The sequence below is a fragment of the Leiobunum rupestre genome, chromosome 8 (genome assembly GCF_980474605.1).
Source record: "Leiobunum rupestre chromosome 8, qqLeiRupe1.1.hap1, whole genome shotgun sequence".
NCBI classification, from domain to species: domain Eukaryota; kingdom Metazoa; phylum Arthropoda; class Arachnida; order Opiliones; family Sclerosomatidae; genus Leiobunum; species Leiobunum rupestre.
In genome coordinates, this window is record NC_143391.1 from 49,189,539 (window position 1) to 49,212,052 (window position 22,514).

Genomic DNA, 22,514 nt, shown 5'->3' on the forward strand with positions numbered 1-22,514 from the left:
CAGATATCTTATTTATAAAAATTCATAGATGACATTCAAGACAATTAATCAGGAGGACGTAGGTCAAACAAACAAAGAGGTTTATACTTCTTGAATCAAAATCCAAAATTTAAACATGCCGCGATAGTCCGCAAGCATTCCGTTTACCTCATTATTTATACAGTGTTACCAGATATTTATTTTACTTTCCCAAATATCTCCATCAAGAAAATATTGAGAAACGAACTTTTATGATAAAGTAGGGCACGCGACGTATGGAAAAATAATTTTGATCCTATTTAGAGTTTTTTTACCGGGGTTACGTTCAGCGGGACTCAGCGAACTCAGCGCTGAGCGTTGAGCTTACTGTACGCTTTTTTTAACTTCCGGTTTCTACGTCATGTTGCTCAACGAAGTCAGCGGTCGGAGAAGCAGGTTTTTCCGCTGCTCATCGGTGTCGTGACGTCATTCGACAAAGTTAAAGGAGGGGTAGCAGCCGATATTTTGTTCGTTAAGTCAGCGAACTATAAATCGTAAAACAACTTTTAGATTTTTGTGACGTAACGTTGATTAAAAGAACTCAACGATAACTCAGCCGTTTTTGTCCGTTGATAGCATAGAAATCTCATAGGTAACTAGAATGCTGCCGCCTACGGCCGAGCTTGACGCCAGTTCGCCTTGAACCTTCAGCCAATGAGAGGCAGTAGAGTGGTTCCGCCAAGGAGGATAATAATCCTCCTTGGATCCGCTACAATAGCGGGAGATGGGTGACGTCATTCTCTCTGGTGACATTAAATTCTTGGCAGAACCACTCTTTGAGCTCTGATTGGCTGAGATCTGGCTATCGTCTGCCACGGCGTTTGGCCCATTTGCCAGTTACACGGCAGCATTCTAGTTACCTATGAGATTTCTATGGTTGATAGTTGATGAACGCAGCCCTTTTCAGAGTTCCTTTTTGATAAATTTGCTACTTTATTTATTTATTTATACAAAGGGCTCCATAAGCCACATAGTGGGCTTCTCTTGGAGCATCGAAGGAATGAGTAATAAATCGAACATTTAAAAAAAAAATAATAAATAAAAAATATATTATTTTTTTTTAAATTGAGTAATATTATAAGGATAATTTGAGAAAATAAAACTTATGACTAGTGAAAAGCAATTTAAATTAATGGAGACATTCGTTACGTAGATAATCTGATACATGGCGGCGAAATGTGTGGTGATTGGGAATTTAAACTATGTCCTGTGGGAGAGAATTGCAGTCGTTAATGACCCCGGAAGAAAAATGGTTTTGGCTCTGGGCAGAGGAAACCCTTGGTTTAGCTTATTTTAGGGAGTAGAGGAGATATTTATGGAGAAAAAATCGGAAAAGTTCAGGGTTAAATTATTATGGAAAAAATCATAGAGTAAGCAGAGGTTGCTAGCGCGATGACGAAGGTGGACAGGGTCCATATGAAGAAGGCGTAACCGGGTGGGGGCAGGATGACGAGCAAATTTTGAGAGAGTTTAGCGAAATAATTTTGAGCATTTGGAGGGCAGTGATGTCAGATAAAAGGGAGGGTTTCCAGATTGGAGAGCAATAATCTAAGTGGGGAAGAATAAGGGATTTGTAGAAAGTTTGGATTATTTTGGGGGAACGAAAAAGGAGGTTGCGTCGGATAATACCAGTGGTTGAGCGAATCTTTTTAGATACTTTATTGAGCGGAGCGAACGAGCGAAGCGAGTGAGTGGAGCTCTCACTGTCGTGACTTCAATGGGAAAGTTGGCTGTGTGTGTGTGTGGGGGGGGGGGGTATGTGTGTGTGTCGCACTTGGGGGAGAAAAGAAAGGGACTTTGAACGAGATGGAGAAGAGAGAGGGAAATTCACGGTAGACGACCGCCCCCCAGTTTTCTCCCCCCTCGCTGTCGGTCTCTCGTTCTCTCTTGAACCCGTTCCGGTTGTCGCCCTCCCGCAGCCGCTAATTAGTCTCGGGCTATCAAATATTTTTTACCGTATTATTTTCCGGTATTCTTTCGCGCATTGAAAGTTAGCGAGTTTTGCTTTTCGCCCATATTCTTTACCGTATTATTTTTCGGTATTCTTTCGCGTATTGAAAGTTAGCGAGTTTTACTTTTCGCCCGTATTCTTTACCGTATTATTTTTCCGTATTCTTTCGCGTATTGAAAGTTAGCGAGTTTTACTTTTCGCCCGTATTCTTTACCGTATTATTTTTCCGTATTCTTTCGCGCATTGAAAGTTAGCGAGTTTTACTTTTCGCCCGTATTCTTTACCGTATTATTTTTCGCTATTCTTTCGAGTTTTGCTTTTCGCGTACCGTATTATTTTTCGGTATTCTTTCACGCATTGAAAGTTAGCGAGTTTTGCTTTTCGCCCGTATTCTTTACCGTATTATTTTTCGCTATTCTTTCGAGTTTTGCTTTTCGCGTACCGTATTATTTTTCGGTATTCTTTCACGCATTGAAAGTTAGCGAGTTTTGCTTTTCACCCGTATTCTTTACCGTATTATTTTTCGGTATTCTTTCGCGCAATGAAAGTTAGCGAGTTTTACTTTTCGCCCGTATTCTTTACCGTATTATTTTTCGGTATTCTTTCGCGCATTGAAAGTTAGCGAGTTTTGCTTTTCGCCCGTATTCTTTACCGTATTATTTTTCCGTATTCTTTCGCGCATTGAAAGTGAGCGAGTTTTGCTTTTCGCCCGTATTCTTTACCGTATTATTTTTCCGTATTCTTTCGCGTATTGAAAGTTAGCGAGTTTTACTTTTCGCCCGTATTCTTTACCGTATTATTTTTCGGTATTCTTTCGCGTATTGAAAGTTAGCGAGTTTTACTTTTCGCCCGTATTCTTTACCGTATTATTTTTCGGTATTCTTTCGCGTATTGAAAGTTAGCGAGTTTTACTTTTCGCCCGTATTCTTTACCGTATTATTTTTCCGTATTCTTTCGCGTATTGAAAGTTAGCGAGTTTTACTTTTCGCCCGTATTCTTTACCGTATTATTTTTCCGTATTCTTTCGCGCATTGAAAGTTAGCGAGTTTTACTTTTCGCCCGTATTCTTTACCGTATTATTTTTCGCTATTCTTTCGAGTTTTGCTTTTCGCGTACCGTATTATTTTTCGGTATTCTTTCACGCATTGAAAGTTAGCGAGTTTTGCTTTTCGCCCGTATTCTTTACCGTATTATTTTTCGCTATTCTTTCGAGTTTTGCTTTTCGCGTACCGTATTATTTTTCGGTATTCTTTCACGCATTGAAAGTTAGCGAGTTTTGCTTTTCGCCCGTATTCTTTACCGTATTATTTTTCGGTATTCTTTCGCGCATTGAAAGTTAGCGAGTTTTACTTTTCGCCCGTATTCTTTACCGTATTATTTTTCGGTATTCTTTCGCGCATTGAAAGTTAGCGAGTTTTGCTTTTCGCCCGTATTCTTTACCGTATTATTTTTCCGTATTCTTTCGCGCATTGAAAGTTAGCGAGTTTTACTTTTCGCCCGTATTCTTTACCGTATTATTTTTCGCTATTCTTTCGAGTTTTGCTTTTCGCGTACCGTATTATTTTTCGGTATTCTTTCGCGCATTGAAAGTGAGCGAGTTTTGCTTTTCGCCCGTATTCTTTACCGTATTATTTTTCGGTACTCTTTCCCGCTTTGAAAGTTAGCGAGTTTTGCTTTTCGCGTACCGTATTATTTTTCGGTATTCTTTCGCGCATTGAAAGTGAGCGAGTTTTGCTTTTCGCCCGTATTCTTTACCGTATTATTTTTCGGTACTCTTTCCCGCTTTGAAAGTTAGCGAGTTTTGCTTTTCGCGTACCGTATTATTTTTCGGTATTCTTTCGCGCATTGAAAGTTAGCGATTTTTGCTTTTCGCCCGTATTATTTTTCCATTTTTTCCACTATTAATAAAGAGTGGACTTATTATAAATTATAAAAAAAATTGGACTAATAATTCACGATTATCGTAGCGCCCACGCTCCGCTCAAGTCTTTGTCGAGAATGCCGGCTCCGGGTTTTGAGACGTCCTAGTTGATATGGCTAGATAATTTTAAATCAGGATCGACCAGTACGCCAAGGTCCCGTTCGGACAACGTGGTTTTAATTGGGATGTCATCAATGGTGTAGATATAGTTGGGGTTTTTTTTTTCCAAGGTGTGGGACCGAACATTTTCCCCTCCAACATTTGTCAGAGTTGAAAGAGAGACCCTTAGAAGAAGCCCAGGAAACTACGGCGACTATATCTGACTGTAGCCTAAGGCAATCAGCAGTAGTTTTAATACAAAGGTAAAGTTTGGTGTCATCAGCAAAGAGTGCAGTAAAGACCTCATGAATAGCATCAGGGAGAGAGTTAATTAAAACATAGAAGAGAAGGGGCGCAAGAATAGATCCCTGAGGGATCCCGGATAGAACTTCAAATCAGTCAGATGCCTCGACGTCATGAACAACAACGCGCTGTTTGCGGTGCTAGAGGTAGGAACTGAGCCAAGCAAACAAACAACAGCTTCGCGAAGGGGGGAGAGAATAGCAGGTGGGGGAGGGAATCAAAGGCTTTGGCGAAGTCCAGAAAAATAACATCAACGCTAAAGCCTTGGTCCAGCCAGCTCGACCAATGATTAGTGGTGGACAAGAGGTTGGTAAGGCAAGAGCGTTTTGGGGAGAAAGCCATGCTGGGCAGTGGAAAAGAAGTTTGGGGAGTGCAAAAAAGTACTTAACTGGTCGTGGGCTAGAGATTCAGAGAGTTTAGGGACATGGTTCAGAACACTAATAGGGCGAAAGTTAGAGGGAAGAGAACGTTTACCTTTTTTGTGAATAGGCGTCACATTGGCCTCCTTTCAGGAATTAAGGGGGCAGGGTACAACACGAGGAGGAAAGAGAGATAAGTAGCTATAAAGGGGGAAAGTGAGAGACTCAGCACAGTTGCGAAGTAGCAGAGGATGGACAGCATCAGAGCCGGGGGATTTATCAGTTTTGAGTTGGTTTAATAGATAAAGGATATCCGACGGCTCGCAACTAAATTTATAGAAGGTGACGGACAGGGAAAGGGGAGGGGGGCTAGGGATGAACGGTTGGGTTTGGACTGCTGAGGCGAAGTAGTTATTAAAAACATTAGCAGCCTCCTTGGGAGTAACTGTAAAGGAACCGTCAGATTTTTGGACCTCAAAAAGTTTATAACGTGTCACGCGGAATTTATTTATGTGGGAGTAAAATGACTTGCGGTTATTGGTGATGAGTTTGGACAAAGTAGCCTCAGACTTCCGTCTTAGTGTGCGCAAATGATTTGAATGACCATTGCGGGCTTTTCGATAAATATCAAGGTGACGAGAGATAACGGGAAGGGTAGCTTAGCATCTCCCCTCTTTTGCTCCCTTTAATTTATTATATTTCGGAGATTTAAGACTATCAACAATTAGGTTGTGTAAAGCGCTATAAAAGAAATTAAAGCACTATGTACAGCGCTAATTCCACAAACTTTTATCCTCTTCCCTTTGCTGTCTGCAATGTTCTCTGTTACAATTTTGTTGGCTTCAGGCTTTATGACTTTTCCAGGAGAGGAATAACAGGCTTTATGACTTTTTATCCAGGAGATGAATAACATATTAGGAACAACTAAATCGCTACGGCCTTGATTGAATCTGAGATTCCATACTACTAATTTTCATATGGCTTATAAACCATTGAATTTATTTGATCTGCCCAATGAGCTGATTGAAAAAATTGTGGATTTTTGCCCGCTCTCTAGTTTTTATTCTTTGTCAGCAACATGTAAACTTTTTAATGGAATCATAAGAAGTGATCATATTTGGTTAGTATCCAAATTTCTTTTAAAGATTTTAGGCTGCATTCTTAGCTAGGAATGCAAGAAACTGGCAAAGATAGAAGTGTCCCATAGATAGCCAATCCAAATTACACAGAACCCTTGCAGCCTAGGGGTCCCTGGGTTCAAACTCTTATCCCGTTATACTGCCTGAAATGCTTTCTTGGGGTACATAATTAATAGTTTACCAGAGCCCAACCTGGAGTGAATAACTTACACTCCCTTTAATGCATATGTCGTATAATTAACGAAGTTATCCAAATGTTTTATAAATGGGGGTGAAAACGCTCATTGTGTTTGTTTCATATTTTTCCCTCCAACCTACAAATTTCAACTTCTGAGCAAAATTCCAATTGGTCAGGGTGTTTTAGTTTATGAAATGAAATGATCATATCATTTTATTTGTTTAGGAAATCAAAATGGAAGTACCTGGTAACTTCATCAAATATAAATATCGATCAACCTTCAAAAGTAATGGAATATGAAAATTATTACCATTGCAGTCAACGATTACTTCGAGTATGCTACAGACCTGGTATTGGTATAACTTCATTACCTGATGATCACAATTGCAATGTAATTGGTTGCTCAAGTAAATGCAAAGAAAGTGAAGAAAAAAAATTTGCATTTGATGTTGGCAGCAAAATAACCTGGATTATGACTTCTGGATACTTTTTAGAAAGGCATCCCTCTGTTTTGGTGATTCCAATATCTGATTTTAGTGGTAAATCTCACAACGATTCGTACGATTTAAATTCTTCTAAATGTAATACAAAGATGATAAATTGCTTATTGTGTCATCAGGATGATGTCAAAAGAAAGAAATATCTTTTAGGGCCACAGTTATTTCGAACTGAACAGCTAAAGTTAGGCATTTCACCAGCATTAGGGTTTGGCCTTGAGGAAGAACCTAGTGAAGGGCAAAATTCTGCTGCACCTAATTTAACAAGACCAAGATTAAGTTGCATTCCTTTACCGAAGACTAGTATACCTTTAATGCAGCCTAAATTTAAACTGTGGTCGGAAATTTCATTTATGTTGCGCGATGCTAAAATTGATCATGAAATATTTCACCCAGCCCAATGTTTTTTCGGGATAGAAGATTTTTGCTATCTGGAACAATATCTTTTGCATTTGATCTTCAAACTTAATGTGGTAGAAGACATAAAAAAGGCCAATTATTCACTTGTATTTTGTGAACCTTATAATTGCACCATGAAAACCAGGCAACGACTCTCCAAGTTTTTCATAGAATTCCTACAAGCTAAAAAGTAGGTAAGCTTAACCTTGGTATGAAATAGAGCTGCATTATAATTTAAAAAATTACCATTCCCATTAATTCCCGTTGTAGGTTTTCCGATTCCTGTAGTTTTGTTGGGTTTTCCACTCCCAATCAAAATATCCCTCTTCCGTCCGTTACCGTTCCGTAATTTCTCGCTACCGACCTTTTCTATTTACAAAAAGTAGTCCCATTCCCTCTCCTTTACCAAAATTTTGTAAGGGAATAAACTAGAGTTAAAGAGTCAGGGGCGTGCCAACCACGAGGCCGACTTTCCCCGGCTACTATTTCTCAGGGAAGACTTTCCGCAGAGTGGTATCTCACTCATTATACTTATTCGCCGCTGCAGACTCTTATGGTGTCGCAATTTTAGTCAACCTGACAAGTTGACTAAACATGCAACACCTTTGTGTTTTGTTTTTTGTCTCTCAGCATTTTTCCAAACTCAGCCTATTTAACAAGGTTGTGCTTATAATATTGTTTTTACCCCCACTCTTGTTAAAACGTTGTCACGCACCTGAAAAGAGTTGTTTTCTAGTAGTATTAAGACTTGTACATCTATTAAAACAAAAGCACAAAATGACACAGATTGTACCGACTCCCGAGTACTGAAGTCAGACTACTGGGACTAGCAGTGACAATGACGTATATACCGCCTATTGAAGAACTTTCAAATTAAAAGTAAAACCTTGATTTTCCATTTGAAGGATGCCAACACTTACCCTCGCTGACTAGAAAGTAGAAACGCCCCCCTCCATTAACGTTCATTCCCTTTCTTTTCTTTAACATTACACTGCAGCGTTCTTCAACACGCAACTAGTTCGCCCAGCGAAACAAAAACAACGTATGCATCTCGCAAAATTTATTTCAGAAATGCTAAGTTGAGGATATAGCCACTAGAAGGTGCAGATTTTGAATACCTACCTCTTAATAATAATGTGATCGTAAAATATTTGGCCTAGACCTTTGCTTATGGGGAACTTAAGATAGGCTTATTTTCAGTTACATAGATTGGTGCTAATCTTAAACCTCTCATGCACAATTTTTGTATTGAAATTCTATTGAGCTTTAATAGAGCGCCTTTGACCTTGTTATAGCTCCGTCTCAAACCCCTATTATTTGTTATCAAGTTCTGAACCCTATAGGTTTAAACCTGCTCAGTATTAATTTTTCCCCCTACTGCCTATAGGTGCCTATAGGTCAGTTGCTATAGCAAGTGAGGGTCCCATTGTTTAACATTTCTGCAGGGCCGCATATCAGATGTTCATGGGTCCATTCGCATGATGCCACGTCATACATTTGGCTATGGCTCCCACTCTGATATCCTTTTTTTCCAATTGAAGTCCATATTCTAAGGAGGAATTTCTTTAATTGAATTTTTTCAAACTCATAATCTTTTGTAGAGACCCTTTTTGAACCTTCGTAGGTGCTCGGCATAGTGCCCTTTGGATAAAATGGCCTTGTTTGTATTACCTGTGAATACTTGTTTTGATCACTATTATTCAACATGAATCTGATATAAAAATTTGAACTTGACATTTTTATTATGTCTGGGTTTTAATATTATTTTCTACTTATCTTTTTCTCCTTTAGAGTTTGTTTCATGAATAAATCTTTAGCTACTGCATTATTATTTGGAATTGGAACTTGCATAGTTATTGATAGCGGAGCTAGAAACACAGTTGTAACAGTAGTAATTGACGGAGTAGTTCAAAATGGTCGAACACAACACTGCCCCATTGGAGGAACAGAAATCGCTCAATACCTTGCTGATGCTATAAAATTAAGTGGATTAAAAAATGATGTAAGATGTGTTTAAATTCGTTTATTATTGGATCAGTTCTCGTAATTTTAAATCGTAAAGGCTTATTTTAAAAGTAGAAAAATTTAAATAGTGTTGTTAATTTTCTGGGATAGTAAAATCGGAAAATTAAAAAATTTAAACATAAATTACTTTTTAATGTTTTTAACTCTTTATCGATGTCTAATATCAGTAAACATACTACAAAACATTAATAGTGTTACATTGTTAATCAGTTTAAACTATTCTAGATGTTTAGTTTTACTTTCAGATTTGAAAAAATGAGGCGAAAATGCCCCTTTATTTAAATTTGCAAACAATGTATTAGAAACCTTTTTTTATTGTTTTTGGAAAAATACGGAAAATTTTCCAAAAAAAAGGCCTCTGTCATTTTCTGCGGAAAATTTTCTGACTTACAACACTAAAAAAAAATATGGTAACTAATATTATTTTTCACTAAATGAAAGTTTTTATGTATGCCCTAATTTAGTGTTTATATCTTCTACTTTTATTTCATATCTATAAAAGATAAATTTAGTTCTATCTTGGAGCAACAAACACAAGGAGAACGCAGCTAGCCTTTAATCACGCTAACGCAGTGTTGTGTACAAATCTCATTAGACGAGCCTTTTCACTGAACGTTTTATGGGTGGGGGGGGGGGCAATTTAGTAATTTTCCCCTTCCGATGGCAGCAGGCGCTAAAGAGCCTAACCAATGAAAACTGTACGGCTTTTGACAGGTTGCGTTCTCCTGTTGTGGGGTGTTGTGTTTGTTGCTCCTAGGTTCTTGTTTAGGGAAAAATGCATGATGTACGAAATCATGAAAAAATTTACATTTTATTGACCCATAACCCTAGTACTACTATTTTACATGACTTAACTACACCAAACCATCAAACTTGTGTAATGTTAAATCTATAACAAAATCTGTTGGTGAAATTATAAATCTGTCCCATGAGAAACTCTTTTTTAATGTTACATTGTTACTTAATATTTCCAATCAGATGCCGATTTTAACAATGGGTTCTGATCTGATGGTTACTAAACTCCACTTTAGTAAACCTTTTGAGGTCAACTTCCCTAGCCGTGCGGAGTGGAGTCACTTGACCCTCCGTACCAGAGGAGAGATCGTCTGGTTCACTGATGGGTCTAAGACCCACTATGGCACTGGTGCGGGGATGTATTGCCTTACTAATAATTTTGGCTTTTATGAAAGCCTAGGTATTCCAGGCTGAAATTTTTGCCATTTTCTCCTGTGTTGCTTACTGTTTACATCAGTGGTATCATGGGAAGGTTATCCAGATTTATTCAGATAGCCAGGCTGCTCTTAGAGCTCTCAGCCAGTATAGTATTCTTTCTAAACTGGTTTTTAGCTGCTTAGATTTCCTCTGCACTCTTGGGTTGCACAATAAAGTTCAACTTTGTTGGGTACCTGGGCATAAGGGGCATCTTGGGAACGAAAGGGCCAACGCCTTGGCCAAGGAGGGTGCGAGGGCTAGGTTCATTGGACCAGAACCTGCTCTCCCCATCTCCCGGGGACTTGTGCACGGCTTGATCTCCAAGCTTATGTCAGATCGTCAACTCAGACAATGGTCTGAGATTGAGGGTCAAAGGCCGGCCAAAGAGTTTACTCTTGGCCCTTCTAGGGAGAGAGCCAGAGAATTACTCTCGCTCTCTAGGGCTAGTATTAGGATTGTTATTGGCCTGAACAGACATTTAACTCTCATTGGGGTCAGTGATGACCCAATTTGCAGAGCTTGTCTAGCTGAGGAGGAAACTGCCTCACATATACTCTGTAGCTGCGATTACTATGCAGCCCAGAGGTTTGAGCATTTGGGTATGCATCGGTTGGAGACGTATGACGTCTCTAATATCACGGCCGGGCAGATTTTAAACTTTGTCGGCGATAGGACTTATTTAAGTCACCCAGTTTGGGGATGCACAATGGACCTCAGGTCGAAGTGTTTGACTTGCCACCCCCACTCAATAATAATACTTAATATGGTATATAGTAATGGCAAGCAAGCCAATAAATTTCCAAAAACACAGTCTTACTTTCGAAGTAGTAAATACCCTGGCCATTTTTCTAGACGCTTCCAGACGGTGGCTATGGATTCTTAGATATTCCAAGTGTATACATATAATATAGTATAATATAAAAAAATATATATTTCTTTTTACAAGGTATATGTCCCAAGTCTTGATTCTGATAGAGTTAAAAGTCGCTGTTTTCTGGCTTTAAATCCTAATTTAGAAGAAAAAAGGGGAAGTTCAACTAAAAGGAAAGTGTTCGTGAGGTGTATGAAGTAAGATATTTAGAATCTGAAATTTTATTAAAGCAGAAAGTAATGCTTCTAATATTTAATTTTTAGGGAAGGTCCCGGGCCTCACTTGGAAGAAATTAGGCTAGGTTCTGAACTGTTTTTAGCACCTGAAATAATGTACACAGCAATGGATGTTGTAAATAGAATGAAAACTGCATTAGATGGTTTAGAAGCTGCACTGGTGAAAGAAATACTCTCACATGTGATTTTAACTGGGAGTAACACAGAACTAAAAGGATTCTCTACAAGGTAATTGTGATATTCTAGATCTATATTCATAAAATAACTATAATCGAATATTTTAATTTTACCGCCACTATAGTCTATCTGATACAGGCCCGCCATCTATCGATAAGAAACGAGATAACGGGGTTATGTAAGGGAGCGCGGGAGAACAGCGAGCGATGTTAATGTAGCTCTTGTAAATAAATGTTTCTTTTACGTTAAGAGTTATATTGAATCAACCTATAAATACCACATTTGGCGACGGAGCTGCTTCTGACCTGTCGTGGGAATCATCATCACCAGTAAATTGTGCACACCGCACAAATATCCCTCTGTCTGTTACCAAGGCTTAGGAAACTCCAGTAAGCGACATGGCTTTGTCTATACCAGCCATTCTACCTTTTGAGCTTCAAACGGACGCCGCTAATCTAAATGCTGCCTGGAAGAAATGGACAACCCGATTTGACAACTATCTCCTGGCTTCAGGTATTCGAGATGATTCTCGACAAAAAGCTCTTTTATTGCATTGTGTAGGAGATTCTATCCAGGACATTTTTTATGCGTTGCCTGGAAATGACACCGCGAATAATTATGATGCAGCCAAAGCGTTACTAACCAACCACTTTGCACCGAAGCAGAATATCAACTTTGAAGTATTCAAATTCAGAGAGGCTCGACAGAGAGACGATGAATCTGTCGACGAATATCATGTTCGCTTGCGATCACTGGCCAGTTTCTGCGCTTTCACCGATTTGGATACAGAATTGAAACGCCATATTGTTCAGACCTTTAAATCTAAAAAACTTCGACGTTTTGCTTTTGAAAATACTGGTCTAGATCTAAATCAACTACTTGACAAATGGCGTTTTATGGAGATGTCAGAGTCGCAAGCGGTCACCATCGAAAAAACCAGTAACAATACAACTTCAAATCAGGCTGTTACCCATTTTGTACGCCATCAACCAAATCAAGCCAACCAGTCAGGCAAACCGCCCTCAAATCAGTCTCGTCCCATCACAAACACCAATACCAAATTCTTGCAAGGCACTTCCTGTGGCCTATGCGGAGGACAATACCCTCACACTAAATATGCGTGCCCAGCAAAGGGGAAAACTTCTCAGAACTGCGGAAAATTAGGTCATTTTCGCAGAGTTTGCCGTTCACCGGCGACACCTCAAACCTTTAAGCGTAGCCAGTCCATGGCGAAAAATAATAAACCGTCGACTAATCGCAAACAACAACTAAAAGTTAACGCACTGGCAGCCACCGATACCACAGATGATGGAAACTAAGATTCCGAGTTTCTGTTTTCGCTGTTTCATCACACTGATCAAGACTCCTTACCATTACTTGATGTCACAGTAGGAGATAATACACTAACTCTCCTCATGGATACAGGTTACAGTGTAAACCTCCTGAATAAGCGAATGTACCAATCACTTGATAATCCACCAGATCTCAGTCCATCTTCACTGAAGATATACCCATATAGCTCTACAAACCCGATTAAACTACTTGGACAATTTGGGGTGACCATCAAAACCAACAAACATCGATCGTTTGGACTTTTCTATGTCACAAGTGAAGAAGGTTCAGCATCACCATCAATAGATATCCAAGCTTACGTGACTTGCACCTTATCACCTCGCAAGATCGGTTCAAACATACCGTCAATATCGTCGTGTCACAGGACATCGCTGCAAAATATCCAAACCTATTTAGAGGTATAGGACAGGTTAAAAATGTTAAGATCACACTTGCTATCGACAAATCTGTAGCCCCGGTAGCGCAACCACATAGAAGGATACCCTTTCATCTAAGAGAAGCGCTCAATGAGGAATTAGATCAATTACTTAAAAATGACATTATTGAACCGGTTACTGGACAAAGTTCATGGGTGTCACCTGTTGTACTGGTTGTTAAAGGTACCCCTAACCCATCTTCACCAACCTCTCAAGGTCAAATTGCCAATCCCGAAGATATCCAAAAATCAGACACCAAAAAGAAACTTCGTCTATGTGTCGATATGCGCCTTGCCAATACCGCCATCATCCGTATTCGTCACGTCATGCCGACGATCTAGGACGTCATACAGAAATTAAACGGAGCCACGGTGTTTTCGAAACCGACCTTAACCAAGGCTATCATCAATTGTTACTCGATGACTCGTCGCGCGCAATCACCACCTTCAGTACTCATCGAGGACTATACCGTTATAAGCGTTTAAGTTTCGGAATCAGTTCGGCAGCCGATCTTTCATCACGCGATATACTGTATCATACAGGATATTGATGGATCACTAAATATATCGGATGATATATTGGTTTATGGCAAGGATTTTGAGGAACACGACCGCATCCTCGATCACCTGTTACTTCGGCTTAACGATAACACGATCACGCTTAATTTGAACAAATGTGACTTCCGCAAAACCGAGCTGGTATTCTATAGACATATTTTTGGATCAGCTGGTGTATCTGTACATCCATCGAAAATCAAGTCGTTGCAACACCTTGAACAACCCTCAACACCAGATGAGGTGCGTAGCCTCTTTGGTTTAGCGACGTATTGTTCTCGCTTTGTTCCCAATTTCTCTGACGTTACTCTTCCATTACAAGTATTGACGAAAAAAGATACACCTTGGACCTGGACCGCGGCTCATGACACATCTTTGCAAACGCTACGACAGCACCTAGCAAATGCTACAATCTTATCTTATTTCGATCACAATTCCAAGTTATCGATTATCAGCTTTGCTAGTAAGGCACTCACAGACGTGGAGACCCGCTATTCGCAAACCGAGTTGGAGGCATTGGCCGTGGTCTGGAGCTGTGAGCATTTTCACTTGTACATATATGGATCTCTATTCACAGTAGTCACAGATCATCTGCCTCTTCTTACCTTGTTGGGAAATCCAAAGGCGAAAACGTCAGCGAGTATTGAAAGATGGAATCTTCGGCTCGCACCTTATGATTTACATCTAGTATACAAACCTGGGAAGTTCAACCCGGCAGATTACCTCTCCAGCAACCCGGTGAGATTGCTGGACTCAACACGCTGTCTCTCTACAGCAACCGAACAACATATCAATCTCCTTGTCCATCATGCCATACCAAAGGCCGTTACTTACGACGAAATCAAACAGACATCAGATGCTGATACATTCGTTCAAGACATTATTCGACGTTTACAGACCAACAACTGGAAGCACCTCTTTCCGACCCTTATCTAGACGTGATCAAGAGATTCGAGAACATCAGAGCAGAACTGACCATTGCGAATGGAATAATATTAAAACAACACCGGATATATATTCCTGAAACTCTTCAACAACAAGTCATTGCCATTGCTCATGAAGGGCATCTTGGTTTGGAAAAAACGAAACGACTAATGCGAACCAAAGTATGGTTCCCGAAAATGGACCTACTCGTTGAAAACGCTGTAAGAGCATGTGTGCCATGTCTTGCAGCAACTCCTTCATTCGTGAAAGAACCTCTCAGAATGACCACGATACCTAATCAACCCTGGTCACACATCGCGATTGATCATCTTGGGCCATTCAAACAGGGCAAGTACCTATTAGTCCTTGTGGATGAACGTACTCGTTTTCCTCTCGCCGAAATCGTTTCATCTACATCATTGGAGCCCAGTGTCAAAATATTGGGTCGAATCTTCTCCATCTTCGGCGTGCCCGATGTCGTAAAGACGGACAACAGTCCACCATTTAATTCGTCTGTTTACCGATTATATAACAACCCAAGGAGCTCATCACCGCAAAATAACACCTTATTGGCCGCAAGCTAACGGCTGCGCAGAAAGGTTCATGGCTTCTCTTAATAAAACCATCCGCGCCGCTGAAGTTGCAGGAACGGACTGGAAAGACGAACTTCAAAGTTTCCTGTCCAGTTATTGAAATACACCTCACAGCACGACCGGCGTACCACCATCTACGCTAATGTTTTCCAGAGCCCTGAAAACAAAATTACCATCTATACCAGTAACCTTGGACACTACCAACACCAAAGTAGAGCAGACGGACCATGCGTCAAAAATGAAGATGAAAACGTTCCACGACCGCAAGAAAAACGCACAAACCAATCACTACGCTAAAGGCGATCTTGTGCTCGTGAAAGCTAATCGAACACACAAAATGGCGCCTTTCTTCGATCCCGAGCCGTATACAGTAACCGCGACCAAAGGACCAATGATCACAGCCAAAAGAACGGGTCATTCGCTTACGCGAAACTCTTCATTTTATAAGGCACTGACACCGTCTTCTACTACAACCCTTTTCAGGGAACAGAACGGTCAAGAGTTACTCAGAACATCTCAGACTCCAAGATCTCAACCTTCAACGTCTCAGACTCCAAGATCTCAACCTTCAACGTCTCAGACTCCAAGATCTCAAATTTCAACACCTCCGAATCCAACATCTCAGACTTCAAGATCTCATTCATTTCCTCAACCATATAATCAACCTCCAGAATCACCCCAGCCTCAAAGGCGTTATGCTTTACGATCTAACATAATAGTTCCTAAAAGACTCATTACTGAAATTTGATTTAATTAATGTGTTATCATAAGCAGTACACTTTTCTCTAAAGAGAAGGGAGATGTGATATTCTAGATCTATATTCATAAAATAAACTATAATTGAATATTTTAATTTTACCGCCACTATAGTCTATCTGATACAGGCCCGCCATCTATCGATAAGAAACGAGATAACGGGGTTATGTAAGGGAACGCGGGAGAACAGCGAGCGATGTTAATGTAGCTCTTGTAAATAAATGTTTCTTTTACGTTAAGAGTTATATTGAATCAACCTACAGACCTATAAATACCACAGTAATAAATTCATATTATTAAAAAAACAGTTTTACTTCCCACTACAAAAAAAGTGCATTTATACCTAACTAGGGCTAAACTCATAACTGAACAGAGATTAATAGTTAAAAGATATTACAAAATTATATTTTTAAACATTTCAATTAGTTTCAATTGGCTATATATAACTGAGCAAACTGGTAGTTCTTTGAAATTTGTTACCCATGGTTTTCTTTACTATTTTATCTAATTAAAGAAATTTGAGTTTTATATGAATAAAAGGTTTGATGTTGCACGAGATCCATCTTGCTTGCTTAAGCCCAAAAATGGAAATGATATAAAAAGGTGCAATATAGATTTAATGGAATAAATTTTTAGATCAATTTTGTTTTTTGGAATATTTTGAATCATAAAATATTTGCAGTAGCCAATTGAATAAATTCTTTGTAAATTCAAAAAATCACATAGTATATAACAGGTTTAACTCATTGCACCATTTTGGATGACTATCCCTTTAAGAAGAATTAACTGTCATTTTAATGAATATATTACACAAAGTTGTTTATCAGAAACTTCATTAAACGAAAGTTAGGTGAAATTACAATTTGAAGAGCACTCTTTCCAGTTTTCAAAATGATGGTAAAAAAATTTTTCCCTCGATGTATTTTAAATTAAATGTCACTTACCATTACCATAAGTAACATTATAAACATAAGTATGACATTTCCTATTCTCACAACCCTAAGTTCTTTAATGATAGTCTGTTTCGCCAATCACCATATAAATCATTATGTGGCTAAGGACTGACAAAGCAATTGATTATGGAATTTATGATTATATTAGTTGGTTATTTTCAAATTTGAGACTAACACATTTTTGCTCATTTATAGCCATCAAACTAATTTGGCAGAAATTTCATCAGCAAAGAGAGAAAGACTTCCGATTAAGTAATCACTACGACAGACTATCATTAACCAAAATCATTCATACTTATTTCATTATGTAACTTATACTATTACTAACAACAGCAAAAAATGATATTTTGCTTTAAATAGCTTTATTTAAATGGCCTTTATTTTTCATAGGCTAGCTCGTGACCTCCAAGCAGCTTTTCCGCAACATTGTCACTCAATATTTCTTAAGTCAAGCAGTGGAAGTCACAGTTGGGATGCTGTGACTGGTGCCATGTACGTTCCGGTTTTGTACAGTGATATTTTGGGAGTGGCTGAAAGTTTTATTCTTCCAAATAAGCCGACACCTGGCTCTTTAATGTGGGTTACTAGAGAAGATTACATTTTGAAAGGGCCGTCCCTCTTTGCTGTATAAGTAAAATGCATTTTAAACTGGTGATGTGACTTACACTTCTGTAATTAATTAATTTAATTTATTGAATAAGAATTCAACATATTTCTCTGAAAAAGTTATAAATTTAATTTATTAAATAAGAATTCAACATATTTCTCTGAAAAAGTTTTATATTTTAAGTATTAACATAAAAAGAATAAACAGAACATGTGGGTAATTTTAATCTTGACTTATTTTGTTTGGATAATCCCTGGCCCCACAACTGAAGCAACTATTTTTATTTGAAAAAATGTTGATGGCAACAGATGTTTCTATAAAATGAAATTATTTAAAAGTAAAAAATAGAATATGGTGCTCTTACATCACAAGACACAGCTTTATTAGAATATTCTTCACACGCGCGCTAGAAAAAACTATATTTCTCGCAAATGTAGCGCGTGCTTGTAGACTTGTTGAAAAAAAGACTGACGTAAGAGCCACTTTACTTTATAGAAAGAAATATTGCAAAATTTGCGTTGTGTTAAAATAAACTAACTATAGATGTTATAAAGTAGCACCTCTCATAGATTTCAGCAGAAACATACTGTAAGAGTTTCCTACACAGATGTTTGATTGTTAATGGTTTACTGGGGAAGTCTTTTTGAAGCGGTCTATGAAATTGTTTTGTACAATTATTGACTTTAATTTTAATAGTTTTGTGGTTACTAATAAAAAATATTGGAAATCTTTATAGATTGGGGCAATAGTGATTCTCCCATTGAAGCAGTCATTTTAACATGTGACTTAATATAGATTGTATGTATTTAAAGAATTATAAATTCAAATTGTTTTATAAATGAATTAAGGAATAAATGGTCTTAATAAATCTCTGCTAGTATAAATTTACTATAAAATTAAATACATTTTAAATGCATCTTCATCAGGGACGTACCTTTGGGGGGGACAGGGGGGAGGTTCCCCCCCCCCCCCCCCAAAGCTTTGTAGAGTTTGCAAGTCGAGGTGGACTTGGTACAACAAAAATTATGAAACATGTTAGTTAATTAAAAACTACTAAATCGATGGTAAACGATATTGCAACAAATCATTTAGAATTTCCCAGCAATTTACTTCCCTAAAATCATTAACTATGTTTGAGATTTCTATGTAGTTGCTTCTCCTTATGTATAACTTACAAGACCTGGTTTCTATGCTAGGTAGCTAGTGTGTCGGAACTTTAGTTCAGCCTTGTGGTAAAAGCTTTTTAAATAGTCATTTTTCCTACAGCACCTTATAAAATTGAAAGGCAGATAGACGCGTGATAGAGAATATTGGTTGTTCCGTTATTATTTCAGTGTTCATTTTCTACGTTAAATTTGGCAATTGTATAAAATTAATAAAAATAGTATTCATTTCTATAGGAGATGTTAGTTTTTTTTACTTAGGGCAAATTAGGTAAGTGATATTCTTTAGTTCCCGCCGCTAACAGCGGATGGCGCCACCGATTATAATTTTATTAAAACATTTAAATTGAAATTTACCGTAACAATCCAAACTTAGACGAATTGACAAACTTTGTTTTTTACTTAGCAAATTTCACTTACCTCCCCCCCCCCCCCCTTTCTTTTCCAGATAGTAATTGGCACAGAAGCAGATAGCAGAAATTTCTGCTCGGAAAACGGTACCGTATTCCCCCAGGCTTTCGTATAAACCATATTTGTGGCGTATAGAAAACTATATTTCTTCACAACGTTGACAAAGACTTAATGAAATTCATTTAAATAGGCTTAAAATGAGAGCCAATTTCATAGCAAACCTTTAAATCAAACTCTTTATTATCAAGTCCTTTACCTTACTTGTCGCAATAGCTATGCATCAATTGAGCAATTTTTTCTCTGATTTACTAGAGAAGTATATAAAATCTTCTTTGAAAAAATAATGTTTGAAACATTTTTAATAAAACTTGCCCACCCTGGACTTAAAATGTCATTATGTGGTTATAAGCTTTCTGGATTTTGGGGTGGGACAGAAAGCCAGATAACATAACCAATATACTTAAAAACAAAAATTTTGTGAAGTAATTGTAACCAAAACTGGTATTAAGGAAGCTCTTTTAGGAATATAGTTAGATAATTTCTTATCCATTTTATGAAATCATAAAGCAATGAAATGACAGTTTTGGGCTTTTATTTTAAGGCCAAGACCAGAAAGTCCACTTGTGTACAAATTTTAACCCGCACACTCCTGAACTTGTATTTTTTTAGATATTTTAGGTTGTTTTGAAAAGAATACATCAAACATCAATGAAAGAAGTCACTCATCAAAGAGAAGATGGGTGGAAATTCACTCTGGCCTCAACCTTTAATAGTTTGGTATAAACATTAATCAAAAACGTCAGACAATAAAAAAAATTTATTAAGCGAATACTGAAATGACATGTTCCAGACTAGTAGCACTGGTTCACAAACCGATATTTTAGATACCAGTGTATCTATATATTAGTGCAGGGCAGACATCACATTATACAATGGCACACACACGGTGATAACTATATGGAATGTACACTTTTTTCTAATAACTTAACAATGAGCATTTGCAACTTTACCAAAAAGTTTCCAAAACTTCAAAATACATTTTCTACATGTATAATTTATAAAATATTTCAAATCTTTTTCTTAACTGCATAAAAAACAATTTTATTACTATTAAAATCACTTTTTATAGATAAATAACTTTCAATTTAATAACTGTTCACTTTTCTGAAAAAAGGTAAAGATTCGAAACTGCTGTAATTTTGACTGGTAGAGCAAGGTAGTCTGTTCCTTTGATTAAGCAGCATTTGAAGTTCGTGACCAAGAAATAAAAAAAATGCTAACAACAAGTGCTTTTTTCTGGTTCGGCTTCAAGAACATGTTGCGATGTCTGAATAGTCCTTTTGGGAGATGGGCAGCCCATTTTTATTCCATCCCAACCATCTTCTAGTCTAAATTCTCCAGATTCTACTTTCGCATGTATATCTTGCGCTATGGTTTTAAATGCCATTTCTACATTGTATAATGTTTTGGCTGATGTTTCCACAAATTTAACCTGGTAAAAATCTGCAAAATCTAGTCCTTCTTGTGTTGACACCTCTCGCTCCTCTTCCATATCACATTTGCAAGCTACTACCTGCAACAGCGATAGTTTTTCATAGAATATTTATTATTTAATGTACACCCAGAGTAATTACTTGGAAAACTGCTCTTTGGGGTTCTATGTGCCTTTGTGCTTCAAATAACCAATCGACTAGATGAACAAAAGTAGACCTTCTAGTAACATCATATAAAAGTAAAGCACCAACAGAATTTCGATAATAAGACCTAGTAATGGACCTTTAAAGAAAAAGAGTACGCAGTAATTAATGTCGCATCATAAATTGAAATAATATTTGCCTCATATAATTTACAGATTTTAATTCTCATTGTAAGTTCTGCCAGTAATTAAATTATGAAATACAGAGTTGATAGTTATTATTATCATCACTGACGAGATAAGTATTCATTTAGCCCATAAATATGAATTATGTATCTTTATAGGCTCAACGCAGTTTCCATTGGGCTTGAATCACCCCCCAGAATACGGATTTGTACAACGCGTCATGGCATATTACTTTTCCTAACCAGTTAAAATGTTAAAATTACACTGGTTAGGAATATGTACTAATAAGTAAATCTTTATATGCATGTAATAGTTTTAAAAATCACTAAACGATCTATTTTGCCCCAAATTGTGTTTACTTAGAAAAGGCATTGGAAAAAAATTAGCAGGAGCCTGCGTATTCCAAAGCAAATAACGATAGCAGGATAGAGCGATGAATACTTATCTCGTAAGAGATTGGCTATGTGTCAGGGATAAACTGGTCCATTGGCTTAAAAGTATAATTTGGCTTCACCGGCAACTTGGTTACAGTTCAAAGTATTAACCTCATTCACTAATAATTATGAAGATACCAACTAGCGGTTTAATCAACCACACCCCCAGCACCATTACCTACCTAGTCAGGTCCAGTTCAGTGTTTAAATGGGTTTTAAACCAAAATTGTATAATTCTGTACAATTTGAAATTGTTTTTTTTTTCAAGGTTTATCATTACCATTTCCATAAATTTTTCCTTACCCCTTTGGCAATTTTCAACTGAAGCTGCTGATTACCTAGAAAAATTTGCTGGCTAAAATTAAAAACTAAGTCAATACCTAAAACGTTCTTGGCCAGCTGTGTCCCAGAGTTGCAGTTTAACTCTCACTCCTGGCTTAACTTCAATTAATCTGGCATAGAAGTCAACACCCACTGTTGGATCAGATGTTGGAGAAAATTTGCCATCAGTAAATGCACGCAGTAATGTACTTTTTCCAACTGTACTGTCTCCAACTAGTATAAGTCTAAACTGATAGCTAAATATTGGTTCAACCATACTGAATCCAACAAAAAGCTACAACACTGTGAACATGAAGCTATTTATACGAACTAAAAAGTTTCACCCTGAAAGTACAAGAATACAGAATTAAGTTTAAAATTATTTTTACTACATTAACAGCCAAAAAAAGGGAATAAAAATTTTATTCCCATTATTCCCAAAGTCACGAATCCATTATTGTAACTTTTAACACATAAGAGAGACATTAAAGGGACGGTTGGCATAGAACCAGCCATACAGGTTATAGCCACCTGGTTAAATCCAGTTATAGCCACTTGAAAAAATCCAGATTTTTGTGGCTTTTTTTAAAAAAAAATTACAATATGAATAATTTAGTAAATTAAGTTTTTATTTAGAAATTTAGTTTATTTTTTGTTTCATATATAGAAACCGGTTTACTTTTACCAGTTTTTCGGTAGGTTTAAAGTTTGCTGCCTCGCTTCTGTCATACACAAAAACTAGAGAATTTCCCGAGGAAATAAAAAGAATTCAGTTATTTTATATAGTTATTTCGCTTTATTTGTTTAGTTTCTTATTTACGA

At 37.6% G+C, this 22,514-nt stretch overlaps 3 protein-coding genes across 3 annotated transcripts; 2 read left to right on the forward strand and 1 right to left on the reverse strand.

The window, feature by feature from the left end:
* The first annotated feature begins 5,515 nt into the window (after positions 1 to 5,515).
* Positions 5,516 to 18,831, forward strand: LOC149933596 (uncharacterized). The gene is made up of 6 exons (XM_090156472.1): positions 5,516 to 5,771; positions 6,194 to 7,054; positions 8,656 to 8,866; positions 11,048 to 11,169; positions 11,236 to 11,436; positions 17,325 to 18,831. The coding sequence occupies exons 1-6, from the start codon at positions 5,629 to 5,631 to the stop codon at positions 17,563 to 17,565; spliced, it is 1,779 nt and encodes a 592-aa protein (XP_090012598.1). The 5' UTR covers positions 5,516 to 5,628; the 3' UTR covers positions 17,566 to 18,831.
* Positions 11,607 to 14,126, forward strand: LOC149933597 (uncharacterized). The gene has a single exon (XM_090156473.1). The coding sequence runs from the start codon at positions 11,784 to 11,786 to the stop codon at positions 12,702 to 12,704; it is 921 nt and encodes a 306-aa protein (XP_090012599.1). The 5' UTR covers positions 11,607 to 11,783; the 3' UTR covers positions 12,705 to 14,126.
* Positions 18,832 to 19,914: 1,083 nt separating the features above from the next.
* Positions 19,915 to 22,037, reverse strand: Rab39 (RAS oncogene family member Rab39). Its single transcript, XM_090155486.1, has 3 exons — positions 21,752 to 22,037; positions 20,750 to 20,891; positions 19,915 to 20,688 (listed from the first exon to the last, which is right to left on the reverse strand). Exons 1-3 carry the CDS (start codon positions 21,967 to 21,969, stop codon positions 20,392 to 20,394), a joined length of 657 nt encoding a protein of 218 aa, XP_090011612.1. The 5' UTR covers positions 21,970 to 22,037; the 3' UTR covers positions 19,915 to 20,391.
* Positions 22,038 to 22,514: the final 477 nt, after the last annotated feature.